The 18,620-nt window shown below is 37.8% G+C and overlaps 1 protein-coding gene across 1 annotated transcript in view; it reads left to right on the plus strand.

Annotated features, from left to right (window-relative positions):
• PDSS2 (decaprenyl diphosphate synthase subunit 2) overlaps positions 1-18,620 on the plus strand; it is a 276,849-nt gene that overhangs the window by 177,194 nt on the left and 81,035 nt on the right. Inside the window, exon 4 of the mRNA XM_069598233.1 lies at positions 7,967-8,041. Within this exon, the coding sequence (XP_069454334.1) occupies positions 7,967-8,041 (75 nt within the window). The remainder of the gene's footprint in view (positions 1-7,966; positions 8,042-18,620) is intronic.

Genomic DNA, 18,620 nt, shown 5'->3' on the forward strand with positions numbered 1-18,620 from the left:
AATATTCAAAAGCATCTCCTTTTTCTTTATTTCTTCTGAAAAGTTTGATCTTGATGTCAGCATTTTAAATTACCTGCCACTTTTTCAGGAACCTAATTATTTGGAAGGAAAGTTATGACCAACCTAGATAGCATATTAAAAAGCAGAGATATTACTTTGCCAACAAAGGTCCGTCTAGTCAAGGCTATGGTTTTTCCAGTGGTTATGTATGGATGTGAGAGTTGGACTGTAAAGAAAGCTGAGCACCAAAGAATTGATGCTTTTGAACTGTGGTGCTGGAGAAGACTTTTGAGAGTCCCTTGGACTGCAAGGAGATCCAACCAGTCCATCCTGGAGGAGACCAGTCTCCTGATGGACTGATGCTGAGGCTGAAACTCCAATACTTTAGCCACCTCATGTGAAGAGTTGACTCGTTGGAAAAGACCCTGATGCTGGGAGGGATTGCGGGCAGGAGGAGAAGGGGTTGACAGAGGATGAGATGGCTGGATGGCATCACTGACTCAGTGCACATGAGTTTGGGTGAATTCCAGGAGTTGGTGATGGACAGGGAGGCCTGGCGTGCGGTGATTCATGGGGTCACAGAGTCAGACACGACTGAGTGACTGAACTGAATTATTGTTTAAATGAATGATATTTGTTACTGCTCAATGACAAACACAGCCAATCATACACCCTCATGCAAAAAGTAAGCAACTTTTGGATTACTTTTGTATTGCTAATAAAAGAAATCCACATTTTTGGCTAATTGGCTATAACTTGCGGTTGCACAGGCCTCCCTGGTGGCTCAGACCGTAAAGAAACTTCCTGCAATGCAGGAGACCTGGGTTCAGTCCCTGGGTCAGGAAGAGCCCCTGGAGAAGGGAATGGCAATACACTCCAGTATTGCTGCCTAGAAAATCCCATGGACAGAGGAGCCTGGTGGGCTACAGTGCATGGGGTCACAAAGAGTCGGACACAACTGAGTGACTAACGCACGTACAATTGCACATTGTAATTGACATTCCTTACAAATGTGCATGGTATAGGTGCACATTTAGGTATTTCTGATCTTGGGGCTTACTGTTGATACAGTTACCTCTTACCTAGATAAGCAAACTGAGCCCCTAAGAAGTGATGCACTGGCCCAAGGTCATGCAGCTCATCTGTGTATTATCCTTCTAGGTGATCAAAGACAAATAAATGGCCTTTATCTCTGTATGGCTATCACTTCTCTCATTAATACAGTGCCAGGTACATAGTAATCTACCAACAAATGTTTTTGAAATGAGTGCACTAGCCAATGTAATATTAAATTTCAAACTTTATATGCAAGCCATTTTCCTAAACTTGTGGACTATTTGTTTTATCAGCTGTGATTTTATACTTTTCTGCAGTTCACTGAATTTTCATGAACCCTTTTGACAAATGTTACCAGTAGTTAGAGTTTATAAACCAATGTATCAGCTGTTCTAAATTAAAAATTAAGAGTATCAATTTGCTTAGTTTTTGCTGCACCTGTCCTACTGGTAGTGCCATTTCTCTCTCTGCTCTTCCCCCTTAGCCAGAAAGAACTTCCAGCTCACTTGAACAGATTGCCATCCCTCCCACAAATAAGCACGGCCTTACACATTTGGCAGCATTGAAAAGACTCCCTTCAAAAAGCTGAGTTAGAAGCTTCTTCCAGAACTCCTGTGAGTTAGTGGTGTGTTTGCTACAACAGACTTTTTATCATTGTCTTCATTAAACCTGGTCCTTGTCTGGTAGGAAGGAGTGGAGAGAACCATTCTTTCATAGACTTCATCAATGGCTTATTAAAGCCACTCATTTATACTAATCAGCATACAGATTAGGGCTCATCTGGGTTGTTTGTGCCCAGGTGGTGAGTGAGCAGATTCACCCTTTATTTGGCCACTGCTGCTGCTCCCCATGTTCTTCAGAGATTGCTTCTCCACCGAGGCTGCCAGCCTGGAAGCTCTGGCCAGGTACTGAGGACTGAATCCACCTGGAACCAGATAGTTTGCTTACACCTAGTTTGTAAATGATGAAGTGCTTTACAAATGTTAGATATTACTGGCCTCTATGGGAGAGCGCTCATCCTTTACCAGTCCTCCTGTACTTTATCTTGGTGGTATAAGTAAATCTTTCCATCTTTAAAAGCATCTCTCAAATACTTTGTGCTCCATTTGAATGGAGATGAATGGAAGTGTGAAGCTAATGGCTCTGATTACTGTTAGCAGGCTATTTGGCATCCTTTATCTATAAAAGTATTTTTCTGTAAAATGTTTTCACTGACAATATAATTTCTCTGGCTTAAAAAAAAGTCTTGACAATATCCCTTCAAATGCCAAAGCTCTTTGAAAAGGACGTATTTGCACCAAGTCCATCTTTTTTCCCTCCCAAGAATTAATTCTCCCTCAAGGGTGTTTTACCTTTGCTACCGCTTCATACTCTGCTATTTGTTCCTAGGGGCTGGGGGAGGAGTGCAATAAATTTGTGCATAATTAATACCATGAGCACGGCAGATGCATGCACACACATGACTGTTTCCTTTGCTAGCAGCTGCGAAGAGTACTAAAGGCTGAGGGGCTGTGTGTTCATTTGTTGTCCTGTCATTCCACACTGTAGTTAAAAAAAAAAAATCATTAACCTTCCCAGTGCAAGTTTTTGAAAGATTATAAAATCTTTTAAATTATAAAGATTATAAATAGATTATAAGACTATTATAGTCTCCACAGTTTTAATATACCAAGCAGATTAAGTACATAGCGACCTTTTTAAAGTGAATTAAAATACAATTATACCACCTTCTTACATAAACTCAGATAGCTAATGATGGCTTAAGTTTCAGTTGAGCCACATCAGTTTATAATTAACATTTTTCCAAAGATTTGGTTTTACTTTATATTTTACTTTATATTTAGGATAGGCACTCCTTTGCTCAAACCAAGTGCTCTGGTTTACTAGTAAAACATCTACAACTCTGTTGAGTCTGTTCCATCTGTCAAATGCTAACTGACAGTACTCCTGAATCACATTTATTTTGAAGGGCACAAGTTGTCTGCACAGAATGCTTATCACCAGTTCCTAATCTTATTTTTGCTAATCCAGGGACTTTCAATTGCTGTATTCCATAAATCAGTTTATGGACACAGCTAGGCTTGAAGCCTTTCTGAGACTAAAACAGGGTGTGCTTCCTCCTGTCCCTCTACCTTAGAAGCAGGTTTTCTGTTGTATCTGATATAAAAGCAAGATATATAAAGGGGGGAGAATATGCAATACATTATATAGTAAGTGATTATAAATTTAAGCAAATTGGAAAAATTGAAAAAATTATAATTAAAAACATCTAGAATCTTACCACTTACAGATTATATTATTATTATTATTTTGTTGTATCAGACTTTTCTCAGCATACATAAACATTGATTGAGCTGATTTTTTAAAAAAGAATACCTGTCATGTTGTTCTATTTTGTAACCAGCTTTTCTGTTTCTTTTCCTTAGGAATATATTACCGACATCTTTGTATAGCAGTGAGTGAGGATGCCACCTCCTACTTCTCTCAATTTCTAATTTTTAAGATGACAATTTTATTATAGCTTAGGGCATAATAATCACAACACTTTAGTTTTTCAGTTGAAAAAATTGTTGAATTGTGGTTACCCTTACCAAAAGATAAAGAATGAAGCAATTACATATTCCCCTGCAACTGGTAAAATTTGTCCCATGAATTAACCATTTAACAAAGCCATTCCAGAGATCACTTATATCAGATCTGTAATTGTGCTAAGGTTCAGCTGCATCTAAAAAAATAAAATAAAAAATTTAAAAATAAAAAATACCTAATCTTTAATCTTCGGTGAAAGAATAGTGATTAAAATGGGAAAAGATCAACATTTTGCTCAAGAACAGCAATTTGATGTCCACTTTATTTCCTATGCAGCCTTCTCTCTGGTAGCCAAAAACAAGGTGGCAGGAGAAGCCAGCTCGTAACACTGACACTGGGAATGGTTACGACTTCCGGCTCACTGAGATCTAAGGTGTTACTTTGAAGATTAGGAGATAGTGTATGACATTGCTGTAGCGTCAGACTCAAACACATGACACAAACCATTTTTGTGCAAAAAGCATTTTTGCCTCTGCCTGTACAGGTAAGCTATTCTGCTAGTCTCACAACCTCTAGAAATGTAGAGATGAAGAAACATGTTTCCTATTTGATTACTCTGTAGGCAGTGATAAACTCTCTAAAGTTTATTATAAAATAAACTTTATATTATTGATAATGACAGTCATATAATCTGAATCAATGATTTAAAAAACTGTAAGTCAATGTTACAGAGACCTCTGATTTTGGTTAAAATAGTCTTTTCATGTGTTCAGTTGTTGAATTAAAATCCACTTTCTTCCCAAATATCTGGACACACTTTAATCTTAGTTTCCATGCTGTGCCTTTCATCTGTCTAACTTACATTGTACACTCCCTGAGACTATGTTCCAGATTCCCTTCTAAGCGCTCTACATAGTTACTCATTAGAGAAGGAAGGAAGGAATATGGTCAATTATGCCATTATTGTTTGTTGCAACTTTGCACTTAAACCTGTTATTGTTCTGAATTCGATATATAAGAGTTATTTCCAAGTATTAGGGCCCTTCAAGACTCAGAATTTAGCAGTGTGACCTTTAATTGACCCAACTAGGACTTCTTTGCCAGTTGGTGGAGTGGGCTGCCAGTCATTATAGTTTAAAAAATGGAAATGACTTAAAGTGGTTTAAAAAATAGAAATAGTTTCATTATAATTTCAGATATTAGAACCAAGAGGGATTGGGTACAAAAAGTTTCACAAAGAAAGTGATCATTAAAGTTTAGTTGGAGGGAAAGGTCCATGTGAAGACAACAGATTAAAAATAATATCATGAGCAAAAGATGTCTCATCAGTTTACAAAAAAGCAGTTTTCAAATTAATTTCTTCATTATAAATACTAAGATTTGCATTTCTAAACTCAGGATTTTAGAACTGGAAGAAACTTCAAGGAATTATGCTTTGCAACCGCCCCCCTCCCATTTAATAGTTGAGGAAAACCAAGATTCAGAGAAATAATTGATTTGCCCCAAATCTCACAATGAAATTGGTAGTTAACACCTTGCAGTAAAATTTAGATCTTCTCCCTTATAGTGTTTTGCTTTATTTCATTACAGCTCTCTAATCTGTTGGACTTCTGAGGGTAGCTAACTTCGGGGCTCTTTTTAGCCCATCTTTTTCTAATAGGAAGTATTTGCTTGCCTCCCCATCGCCCCCTGCCCAAGGTCTTGGAACAGTAGTCCTTGAATCCGTCTCAGGGTCACTTCTATCTAAAGCACCAAAATGTGGCAGTTAGGCTCTAGGTTCTTCTCTGGCCATCATTATCCTTGCTACTGTAAATTTTAGATAGGTTGCCTAAACAAATCATTCCTCAAGAATCTGAGGCAAGAGTTGGGGGTGGAGAGGAGAGCTCATTAAGCAAGTGCCTTTTAAAAAAATTATCTACTTACTGATGGCTGTGCTGTGTCTTTGCTGCTACATGGTCAGTGGCTTCTCCTGTTGCAGAGCATGGGCTTCAGTAGTTGTGGCTCCTGGGTTAGAGCACAGGCTCAACAGTTGTGGCACATGGGCTTAGTTGCTGCATGGCATTTGGGATCTTCCCAGGTCAGGGATTGAACCCATGTCTCCTGTTTTGGCAGGTGGATTCTTTACCACTGAGCCACCAGAGAAGCCCAGCAGGTGCCTTCTTAAATTTAAGTACAGTAAATATCTAAACAGGTGAATGCCTATAGTAGTAAGCCATGTAATGAACAAAAAAGATCAGATCATTAAATGTTCTTATTAACATATATATGGGCTGATAGCCCTATCATCTTCCTAGAAATATTTGTGATTCTAAAGGAGAGAAGTACACATCACTTTGGGGTATAATTTTAAAAGTAAACATTTCAAGCAGTGGAAAGATACTTAAGTGTGTGCTGGATAAGTCACTTTTGTCTGGGACACAAGCAGCTCCTTTAGGCTCTTCTGCTTTTTATACTTTCCTACCTTCCTGGACTTGTTAACCCAAGGGAGTCCAAAGTTTTTTCTTTGATGGCTGTTGTTGGCAATGGAGATATTATATTCTGCTTAAGCAAGGATGGTCATTTGAAAGTATAGGTCACTTATAAATTATAAATTTGTAAATACAGGTATATTTGCTAATTGCATTAACAGAAAAAGAATCAGAAAATAAAATGTTTTGTTGCTTCTTCCTGGTCTGGAATTTCAGAAAGTAAGGGAACACAACTCTGGTTATCCAAAACCAGGTCCACTGTTGGAGTTTCTTTTCGTAAATCCCTCTTCACTTTACCAGTGCTGATCTCAGACCTCAAACTGTTTCAAAACCATAACATTTCTTAGTGACTGATTGATCTGCATTATGTGTCTGGCCATCAGAGGGACCTTGGGATGTTGCTTGTGTAAACTGTAATCCACTCTGATGCTGTGCATTTAGTTACAGTCTTTCATAGACCTATTGGCGATACTCTATCCTCCTGGATTTGAGAGCAGAGCTTATCTGATACCTTCAGGGGGAAAAAAATCCATTCATTTTTCTCTTTTCCCCACTTAAATAACTCAACACATCTGGTAACACTGTAGGATCATTGTCCTTGTAGTTCCTCTGCAGCTTATATTGCTACAATATTTCTAAAGTATTTGGTTACCTAAAGGGCAATGCGATTAAAAAAAAAAAAGACTTTGTATAGGTCTTACAAATTAACCCATCTGCAGAGCTAGAAAAAAATATCCCTTTAATCAGCAAAATTTCCATATCAGTTGCCTTGTGTGTGTTATGCAGGATGAATGTAAATATAAATTTGGAGATAAATGCTTATGTGTTAAAATTTTAAAGCATACCTTTCTACAAATTAATGTCATTTACCCCTAAGAAAATGTTTATTAAATCCAAGGTACCTGAGGTTGAAATATCTTGTTGTTTGAGTCTGTATCCTTTGGCTTAATAATGTCTTCAATTACAAGAATGATAAAAGCTGAAACAAAATCCTTTAATTCAATCAGAACTAAGCTAAATTTTAGGAAACCAAGAGTGGGAATTTGATATAAGACTTCATAACATAGAGAGCTAAATATACAAGATACTAAGACTTGGTAAGAAACAGATAGGGTTGCCTTGAGAATTGTTGTTTGAAATGGCTGCACTGAACATTATAATAAATACCATTATTTTGTCCTCCTGAGTTATGATGGTTTATGCAAACAACTCTAAATTGTACAGTAGTTCCAAGGAGAACATGTACTGTTTTCTGCTTGTTTTACATTCTGGAACAAGTTCAAAGCTTTTGATTTTGTTTGATTTTTTTAAATAATCTAAGCCTTGAAAATAATATAGGTTAGATGAATACAATTTTACTATTACAGTTCTATTAAAATTTTCAGTGTTGTAGTACATTTGACCCAAGGGCCCTATACCAAGTATATCCACAGCACATTTATAGTGCAACAGAATGAACACATTAGAAAGGTTCACTGTTCTTTTGCTTTTGCTCTTCTTTCTATGTTAAGTATGAAAATTGGCATTGTGATGGCTTCCAGAACGGGGATATTAAAAAAGTGTCCACCTGACAGAAACAAACATTCAGAAAATAAGTTGGGTTAAGATTTTATTCATTATCTGAAATTTAAACTTATGTTCAATATGGCTATTACTGGATTTTCACATATAGTCATTAAATGCTATGCTTGTAAGTTTTTTTTGTTTGAATTATGACTGGAAAGTTGGATCACAGCTCTAATATCCGGGTGGACAATGCCATTTGCCAGGATTTTTGTGCATAACCCCTCCTTTTTTTTTTCCTATCGAACACAATACTCCCTTGCAAGTGAGCCTCCTGAGGCAGTCTGAGGTAACAATGTGGATACATTTTTTAAATTCTTCTGATTTTTTCTTTTTTTCTTGTTTTTTAGGTTGTGGAACTTTTGGCAAGTGCTCTTATGGATTTGGTACAAGGAGTATACTATGAAAATTCTACTTTAGCAAAGGTAAGGATTTGGTACTCATTATAAAATGTTAGATTAAAAACCCTCATGGCAGAACTAGAATTGAGCGAAAATGTCATTCTTGTTTTGTGTTTAGATTAGTGTTTTGGCTACAAATTCATGGCCATACGCTTAGTACATAGCAGATTTAGCCAATTAAAACAACCTCTTATCCTCTGGCTGGATTCACAGTCTGCTCCGTCTGCAGCAGCCCAGTAGACACCAGGATGCTTCTGGCTGGCAGGTAGCACTGTCAATAAGGCAGACAGGCTGGAGAAGCAGCTCTTGGCTCATGGTGAGGTGACTGGACCCAGCCTTTCCTCAGAAGAAGAGGCTTTCCGTGTCCCAAAAGTGTGGATGTGATCTCAAGAAGGTGACTGTTGGGGGCATAAGGGAGGAATGTCTTTTATATCCAAGATCTAGAATTTACTGTGCTATTAGATTCTCTATGATAAGATATAGAGTGATTGCACAGTTGGATTATTTTGATTAATTTTATAGATCTAGAATTAAGGTTTTTTGACTCATTTAGCAGGACATCTCAAAAAGGGTTATGTTATATTTCCTTAAAATGCACTTATTTCATTTCAGCAGGATATTTAATGGGAAGCAATTGCTTCATTGACCACCACCATCATTTAACATGTTATATGCTATTACAAGGGACTCCTTTATTAGTGTTTCATTATTCTTACTTCTTTAGCTTTCTGCATTAGCAAGATTCCACTCACTGCAAATTAGAAAAAATATGCATGTATGCACATCTTAAGCTTTTTGACATTTCCATTTGAAAAAAAAGAAAGATAAATTTTACTGGAAGTGAAACATAGGGCATGAGCAACCTGGATATGAAATTTTAAATTTAAAAGTATAACCCAGGGATTCTGGATGGCTCTGAGAGTGGTTAGTGAAATATGAAGAATTGTACCTTGAACATCTGCTAACATTTGGTTCAGGGAACACAGTTCCTGGCAGGCATATCTTAACTTCACCTACGTAGCATAGTGCTATGTGGTGACTGGCAGGATATATGACCACAGTAGACCCCATTTGCTGTGTTTTTCAAAAACATACCATAGTTTTCTGCCACGGCTGAGGGTAAATAGCAGTTTGTAAAATGGAGGACCTGGTCTAGTTCCACTCATATAAAGTATGATGAAGATGACGGTAGGTAAGCACATAATGGGCATCCCTGGTGGCTCAGTGGTAAAGAATCCACCTGCCAATGCAGGAGACCTGGGTTTGAGCCCTGGGTTGGGAAGATCCCCTGGAGAAGGAAATAGTAACCCACTCTAGCAATCTTGCTTGGGAAATCCCATGGACAGAGAATCCTGGCAGGCTTCAGTCCACTGGGTTGAATAGTGTCCGACACAACTTAACAACTAAATAACAACAAGCACATAACACTATGGTAAGTAATTCATGAGTGTCTTCCTTGACGTCTTCACAGTAATCCTGCTAGCAGAGACTACTGCTCTGCCCATTTTACATCTTTGAAAACTGAGGCTTAGAAAAGATTAATGTGCCCATAGTCATACAACTTGCTAGTTGAGATTTGAACTTAAGAGCTCAGCTCTAACCTCTCATCCTGTACCTTAATGAAACCTGATCTGCGAGCATGCCTCTGCCATACCTGAGATCCCACCGTATATGATGATGGCAGTGGCCTCTTCTGGCAGTTTTAGAAAAGGAAGTGGCAACCCACTCCAGTATTCTTGCCTGGAAAATTCCATAGACAGAGGATCCTGGAGGGCTGCAGTCCATGGGGTCACAAAGAGTCAGACGTGACTGAGTGCGCATGCATGCTTCTGGCAATTGAAGCATTGTTTTTCCCCTGGGATATTTCTTAGGTGTTTATTGGGATTCCCTGGTGGCTCAGACGGTAAAGCGTCTGCCCGCAGTGTGGGAGACCCAGGTTCAATCCGCAAGTTGGGAAGATCCCCTGGAGAAGGAAATGGCAACCCACTCCAGTCCTCTTGCCTAGAAAATTCCATGGATGGAGGTGTTATTAGGTTGGTGCAAAACTAATTGTAGTTTTTGCATTGTCAAAATTTGTTGTTTGTTATTGAATACGTTCTTAAATAAATGTGATTATGTTATATATTGGTCTTCCCTGGTAGCTCAGCTGGTAAAGAATCCACTTGCAATATAGGAGACCTGGGTTCGATTCCTGGGTTGAGAAAAACCCCTGGAGTAGGGAACAACTACCCACTCCAGTATTCTGACCTGGAGAATTCCATGGGCTGTATAGTCCATGGGGTCACAAAGAGTCAGACACGACTGAGCAGCTTCCATTCACTCACTCATGTTATACATCACTTTAATGTGCATTTCTTGCTTTATATGTTTTTGCTAATGACTTCTTACTTGCTACTTATTTTATATTTATTTTATACTGTGGAAATGATGTTAGACAAAAAGCAAATTCTAGCAGTTTTCTAATTTGAATTCCAAATGGCTTGGTTGTAAAGCAGCAGAGATAATTTGCAGCATCAACACCACATTTGGTCCAGGAACTGCTAATGAACATACAGTGCGCTAGAGGTTCAAGAAGTTTTGCAAAGGAGAGAAGAGCTTTGAAGATGAGGAGCGCAGTGGCCAGCCTTTGGAAGGTGACAACAACCAACTGAGAGTGGTCACTGAAGCTGATTCTCTTACAACTACACGAGAAGTTGCCAAAGAACTCTACGTAAGCCATTCTATGATCATTTGGTATTTGAAGCAAATTGGAAAACTGAAAAAGCTCCATAAGTGGGTAGCTCATGAACTGACTGCAAATCAAAAAAATTGTTCTTTTGAAGTGTCATCTTTTCTTATTTTACACAATAACAACGAACCATTTCTTGATCGGATTGTGACGTGCAAAGAAAAGTGGATTTTATATGACAACCAGTGACGACCAGCTCAGTGGTTGGACCGAGAAGAAGCTCCAAAGCACCTCCCAAAGCCAAACTTGCACCAAAGAAAGTTCATGGTCACTATTTGATGGTCTGCTGCCTGTCTGATCCATTTGTCCACTACAGCTTTCTGAATCTTGGAGACACCATTACATCTGAGAAGTATGCTCAGCAAATCGATGAGATGCACGAAAAACTGCAGTGCCTGCAGCTGGCATTGGTCAACAGAATGGGCCCAGTTCTCCACGACAGCGCCTGACTGCATATCACACATCCAACACTTCAAAAGTTGAACAAATTGGACCACAAAGTTTTGCCTCCTCTGCCACATTCATCTGCCCTCTTGTCAACCAACTACCACTTCTTCATGTATCTTGACAACTTTTTGCAGGGAAAACACTTCCACAACCAGAAAGCAGAAATTGCTTTCCAAGAGTTCATTGAATCCCAAAGCACAGATTTTTATGCTACAGGAACAAACTTATTTCTTGTTGGCAAAATTGTGTTGATTGTAATGGTTCCTATTTTGATTAATAAAGCTGTGTTTGAACCTAGTTTTAATGACTCAAAATTCATAGTCCGAAACTGCAATTAGACTCACACCAACCTAATAGTTCCATATAAGATATTAATGTTTTATAGTTAAATATCTGTTAAGTTCTAAGTGAAAATATTATTGTTGATTTTAAGGTTCTTGACTTATTTACTCTTACCATTTGTCCACTATAGTTGCCACAGTTTATTAATAACTTTGTGAACATTTGTTAAATACTTTCTATATTTCAGGCAGTCCTACTAGCAACAACAAGAATAAATGCTTAGCGCTTTACAGTTTGCTTATACTTTGTACATAATCACCTATGAAAATGGTATCATTTGTTGGTATACCCATTTTATAGAGGAAAAAGCCTAAAATTCAGAGATGACAAATGCCAGGAAAGCATAGTGTCTGGAAATGGTTAACGCATGTTTGACAGTGATGTGATCCACACCCAGGGTTTTTTGACTCCAAGTCCCATATAATCTCTTTCTTCCTGAGAAAGAGAAGAGAGGTAGCAACAAAGTCTTCAATGAACCACCTGTTAGTAGGCACCAGTTGCTGACTTTGATTATCTAGTAAATTTTACTCAGAAGATTCTAGCAATGCTTTGTCATCTGCCCTCTTTCCCTGCTACCTTCCCAAACACTTCAGAATTTTTTTAAGCAGTTGCATTTCTGAATATAGCCAAACCATTTAAAGAGCTGTTCTTTTTTTATAATGGAAACAAAAATGCATAGTTGAACTGAAGCAGTAGAAGTGCTTCTTGATGCCTCCATTTGCTCTCTAGGACCAATTTAGGTTAACCACATTTCCCTTCCTAACCAGAAAGATTCTGAGTTTTTTACCCCCCTTCTGAGTGTGCTTTCCATTGCAGTGGCTCTTCAGAATTTGGTTTTTCTAACTTGGCCCAGGAGTCACTTCAGAGGCAGAGAGAGCACTGCCCCACACTGGAGTGCCTTCAAGGTTTTCATGTTCTGACATGATTGGGAAGCAGCCACAAGTGGAGGTCATGTGGAAAGTGAGTTGCACAACCTCCTCGCCTGGGGCCAATTCGTACACAAAAGAATTGCTTTGTGATTTAAAATGAGCTGCAAACCATTTCATCTCTCCAGGGATAAGAGGATACAATAGTGGTCTGTTTTCTCCCTCCTTAGTGCTCCTTTCTTAGTGCAGTGATGAAGAAGCTGGGTAGTATAAAAATAGCTTTCTATGGAGTAGTATCTCTGACTAGAGTAAACGCATTAAAACAAATGGAGGCGAGTTGTAACTAAATATGTTAAAAATCACCTTCTCTGGAAGTTTGTAATTACCTAATCCTCCTTAAAACTATGAAAATTTATGTGACTTATGTTAGTAATGCTTAACAGATTGTATGTAAATTGGGATTCAGTGTTATTTAGAAAATTCATCCTTGTTCTATCCTTTGCAAATAACATTTTTATTTTTGTATTTTTGCTAGTTTGTGAGCCATTTCTTCTTGCAATAAAAATTAGTCATTGTGCTTTTTTTAGTGTTTATATCTTCCTTCCCTTTACCTGTTTTTTCTTTTCTTGTTAACTAATTAAACAAAGAAGCACATCAGATTTAAAAATACACTTTAAATGGTCATTTGCCATGCTAAAAGATCCCTAGTTAACATTCTATTCATATTATTCACTGTGCATACTAAATATTTTATAGTTTAGCTAAAGTTGCTTTGAATCCATAGGCCATTATATCTAAAATCTTTTTAACACAATTATGTTATTATTATAACTTAGTTTCTAATTAGAAAAGTAAATACGTGTTCATTAACTAAAAATTGACAGCACAGAAAAAGGTTGAAGAAAATAAAAACTATTTTATATAAGCCATCCCCCAGAAATGCATTATGATTACATTCTAGTGTATTTCCTTCTAGCTTTCATTCTGTATTCCTCCCATTTTTAAAAAAATTTCTCCCATTTTTGCGTTATTATTGTATATACAATTTTTTCATTCTGATTTACTCCCCAGGATAGTCATTTTTGTTACTAAAAGTCTTCAAAATATCTAATGGCTATTTAATATTTCCTCATTACTTCATTACTTTCATTTATATACTGTACTATAATTTACTGAACCATTCCACAGTTTTTGGACACTTGCTTTGTTTTCTTTCCTCTTTTTTTTTTTTTAACTAATGTAAACGATATTATGATGAACATTTTAGTGTATATAACTTTGCTCTATTTCATACTGTTTGCTAAAAAAGTTCTTAAAGTCACATACTTGAATTAAAAAGTAAGAATATTTTAAAAATATCCCTATGCAGAAAAGGACTACTGTCCTTAAAAAAAAAAACTTGCTTGTAAAGTTAGCCCTTGGCTAGCATCTGGAAACTTGGATTTTAGAAATGTTTCCCCCATTCTCTAACTGATAAGGGCAGTTCACTGTACCTAAACAGTCTCTGCCAACAGAATGGTTTATATTGATCTCCTCCTTTCCTTCTGGGAGTCTAGAATTTTGGTACATGCTAGGCAGAGGATACCTACATCGCCAGCTCCAACCAAAACCCTGAGGACTGAGTCACCAGTGAATATACCTGCTAGACAGCATTTCATGTGTTTTCATATGTGTTAATTCGTGGAGTCTTTTGTGACCCCACCAGAAGAGGAAGAATTCTTAACACCTTACACCTGGTTTCCTCTAGTCTTCATCTCATGCACCTTTTTCCTTTGCTGGTTTTACTTTGTATCCTTTTGGTGTAATAAACCATACCTGTGAGTTCAACTATATGCTGAGTTCTGTGTATCCTCCTAAAAAATCATCAAACCTGGGAGTGATCTTAGGAACCCCAACACTGTCTTTCTCTGATTTTTTGTTTATTTCCCATCCGTTTCTGCTCCCTCCTTAGGAATCTAATCAAGGTCCTCTGCAAGGCATGTGTCTTTAATTTCTATTGCTGTTAAAATGGGGAACAGCAGACTTCTTCCCTGTTTTCAGAGATTCCTCTCATGTTAGCTCAATTGCAGTCTCAGGAGTTTGTTGTTTGTTTAGTCAATAAATCATGTCCATCTCTTTTGGGACCCCATGGACTGTAGCTTGCCAGGCTCCTGTGTCCATGGGATTTCCCAGACGAGAATACTGGAGTGGTTCACCAGTTCCTTCTCCAGGGGATCTTCCCAACCCAGGGATCAAATTTGTGTCTCCTGAGTTGCAGGCGGATTCTTTACCATTGAGCCACTAGGGAAGCTGAGAGAGGGTTTTAAAGAGAATCAAGTTCTCAACTGATTTTAACACAATGGCTGAAATAGTAAAGATCCATTCTGGGTTTTTTTTTTTTTCTAAACACATTGTATTTTCAGTAGATTATTGTTTTATGAGGAATATCATTATTTTGTGGGGCAAGATAACTTCTATCCACTTACTTGTTTTATCTTTATGTTTATCTTATTTTGACTCTTGTGCAACTTTCAAGTAAAACATGGAAATAAGCTATTTCAGTCCACTGGGAAGTTGTACATTGTCTCTTATTTGCAAAAGGCCTTATGCCACCATCTAATATATAATAAAGAGATAAACAAGCTAAGTTTTTGCCATTGAAAACCATAACAGGAGGAAAATGTGAACAAAAATTGTATCTGTTTGGGAAAAATCAGAAAAAATATTAAGATCATGATACTTTAGACAAGCATTTTAAGTATCTTTCATATTTGCCCTCTTAGTTAATATCTACAATGCTTTTCATCTCTTTATGTTGATCCCAATTTCCATGTGGTATTTTTTTTTCTTCCTTAAAAGTTGTATTTTAACACTACTTATAGTGCAGGTCTGCTGGTGATTAATTCTTTCGTTTGTGTGTCTGAAAAAGTCTACTTCAACACTGCTCTTGAAAGATATGTTCACTGGATACAGAATTCAAGATTGATATTTTTTTTTCTTTCAACAGTACCTTTTAAAGGTATTGCTTCATTATCTTTTCACTTAATTGTTGCCAAAGCTGCTGTTATCTTTGTTCTTCTGTACATAACATGTGTAAATTTCTCTGGCTGTTTTTCTGATTTCCTTTTTACCACTGTTTTTGAGCAATTGGATTATGATGCCTTGTGTCATTTTTCTTTTTCTTTTCATTTTTCTTGTGTCTGTGGTCCTTTGAGCTTCTTGGTTCTGGTGACTTTATTTTTTTTAATCAAATTTTGAAAAATTTTGGTCATTTTATCTTAAAATATTTTTTGATCTTTCCTTCTTTCTCCTCTATCACAGGGACTCCAGCTACATGAGTAATAGACTGCTTAAAGTTATCACAGAGTCCACTATGCTGTATTCTTTTTTTTTATTCCCCTGTAATTTTCTTTTTGTGTTTCATTTTAGATAATTTCTGTTGGTATGCATTCAAGTTCACCAGTTTATATCTTCCATGCTTCTGCTTAATATACTCAGTATTTGCTGTAGCTTCCAGGTCACATGGGAAATGTTTTACTATCCCTATCTACTAATTCTATCATCTGTGTCATTTCTAAGTTGATTTCAATTGACTTATTTTATTCCTCATTATGTGTTGCTTATTTTCCTGCCCATTTGTTTTTTCTTGCATGCTTGGTTATTTTTCACTGGCTGCCAGACACTGTGAATTTTATTGTTTGATGCTAGACATTTTTGTGTCTCTATGAATATTCCTGAACTTTCTTCTGGAATGCAGTTAAGCTACTGGAAACAGGTTGATACTTTCAGGTCCTACCTTTAACTCTCAGAGGATCAGAGTAACATTTAGTCTAACATTTTTCCCACTGCTAAGGCAAACCCTTCAGAGTACCCTACTGATACCCTGTGAATTGTTTTCCCACTCCAGCTGATGGGAGCAGGAGCTATTCCCAGCCCTGTAAATTGTTCACTACATACCTTCTGAATGATTTTTCCCCCCCCACACTTTGTAGTTTCTTTGTACCCACTGGCAATACTTGGCTTGTTATTCAGTTGCTCAGTGATGTCCGACTCTTTGTGACCCCATGGACTGCAGCACGCCAGGCTTCCCTGTCCTTTATCATCTTCTGGAACTTGCTCAAACTCATGTCCATTGAGTCAGTGATATGATCCAATCATCTCGTCCGTTGTCACTCCCTTTTCCTTCTGCCTTCCATCTTTCCCAGCATCAGGGTCTTTTCCAATGAGTCAGCTCTTCACATCAGGTGGCCACAGTATGGGAGTTTCAGCTTCAGCATCAGTCCTTCCAATGAACACCCAGACTGATCTCCTTTAGGATGGACTGGTTGGATCTCCTTATAGTCCAAAGCACTCTCAGAGTTTGAAAGCATCAATTCTTTGGTGGTCAGCCTTCTTTATGGTCCAGCTCTCACATCCATACATAACTATTAGAAAAACCATAGTTTTGACTCTACAGACCTTTGTTGGCAAAGTAATGTCTCTGCTTTTTAATATGTTGTCTAGTTTGATCATAGCTTTTCTTCCAAGGAGCAAGTATCTTTTAATTTAATGGCTACAGTCACCATCCGCAGTGATCTTGGAGCCCAAGAAAATAAAGTCTGTCACTGTTTCCACTGTTACCCCATCTGTTTGTCATGAAGTGATGAGACTAGATGCCATGATCTTAGTTTTTGAATGTTGAGTTCTAAGCCAGCTTTTTCACTCTCCTCTTCCACCTTTAGTATCTTTAGTTCCTCTTTGCTTTCTGCCATAAGGGTGATATCATCTGCATATCTGAGGCTATTGATATTTCTCCCAGCAATCTTGATTCCAGCTTGTGCTTCATCAGGCCCAGCATCTCCCATGATGTACTTTGCATAGAAGTTAAATAAACAATATACAGCCTTAACATGCTCCTTTCGCAATTTAGAACCACTCCGACGTTCTGTCCCCAGTTGTATGTTGCTATGGACCTGTATACAGGTTTCTCAGGAGAGAGGTAAGGTGGTCTGGTATTCCCATCTCTTGAAGAATTTTTCCACAGTTTGTAGTGATCCTTACAGTCAAAGGCTTTAGCACAGTCAATGAAGCAGAAGTGGATATCATTCTGGATTCTCTTGCTTTTTCTATGATCCAGCAGATGTTGGCAGTTTGTCTCTGGTTCCTCTGCCGTTTCTAAATCCAACTTGAACCTGTGGAAGTTCTCAGTTCATGTACTGTTGAAGCCTAGATTGGAGAATTTTGAGCATTACCTTGCTAACATGTGAAATGAGTGCAATTGTGTGGTAGTTTGAACATTTTTTGGCATTGTCTCTCTTTGGGTTTGAAATGAAAACTGACCTTTTTCAGTCCCATGGTCACTGCTGAGTTTTCCAAATTTGCTGGCATATTGAGTGCAGCACTTTAACAGCATCATCTTTCAGGATATGAAATAGCTCAACTGGAATTCCGTCACTCCACTAGCTTTGTTTGTAGTGATGCTTCCTCAGGCCCACTTGACTTTGCATTCCAGAATGTCTGACTCTAGATCAGTGATCACACCATTGTGGTTATCTGGGTCATGAAGATCTTTTTTATATAGTTCTTCTGTGTATTCTTGGCACCTCTTAATATCTTCTGCTTCTTTTAGGTCCATACCATTTATGTCCTTTATTGTGCTCATCCTTACATGAAATAGTCCCTTAGTGTCTCTAATTTTCTTGAGATCTCTAGTCTTTCCCATTTTACTGTTTGCCTCTATTTCTTTGCATTGATCATTGAGGAAGGCTTTCTTATCTCTCCTTGCTGTTCTTTGGAACTCTGCATTCAGATGGGTATATCTTTTCTCCTTTGCTTTCCCTTCTCTTCTTTTCTCAGCTATTTGTAAGCCCTCCTCAGACAACCATTTTGCCTTTTTGCATTTCTTTTTCTTGGGGATGGTTTTGATCACCGCCTCCTGTATAATGTCACGAACCTCTGTTCATAGTTCTCCAGCACTCTATCAGAGCTAATTTCTTGAATCTATTTGTCTCTTTCATTGTATAATCATAAGGGATATGTTTAGGTCATACCTGAATGGTCTAGTGGTTTTCCCTACTTTCTTCAATTTAAGTCTGAATTTTGCAATAAGGAGTTCATGATCAGAGCCACAGTCAGCTCCCAGTCTTGTTTTTGCTGGCTGTATAGAGCTTCTCCATCTTGGCTGCAAAGAATATAATCAGTCTGATTTTGGTATTGACCATCTGGTGATGTCCACGTGTAGTGTCTTCTCTTGTGTTGTTGT

This window comes from Ovis canadensis, chromosome 8 (genome assembly GCF_042477335.2).
Source record: "Ovis canadensis isolate MfBH-ARS-UI-01 breed Bighorn chromosome 8, ARS-UI_OviCan_v2, whole genome shotgun sequence".
NCBI lineage: Eukaryota > Metazoa > Chordata > Mammalia > Artiodactyla > Bovidae > Ovis > Ovis canadensis.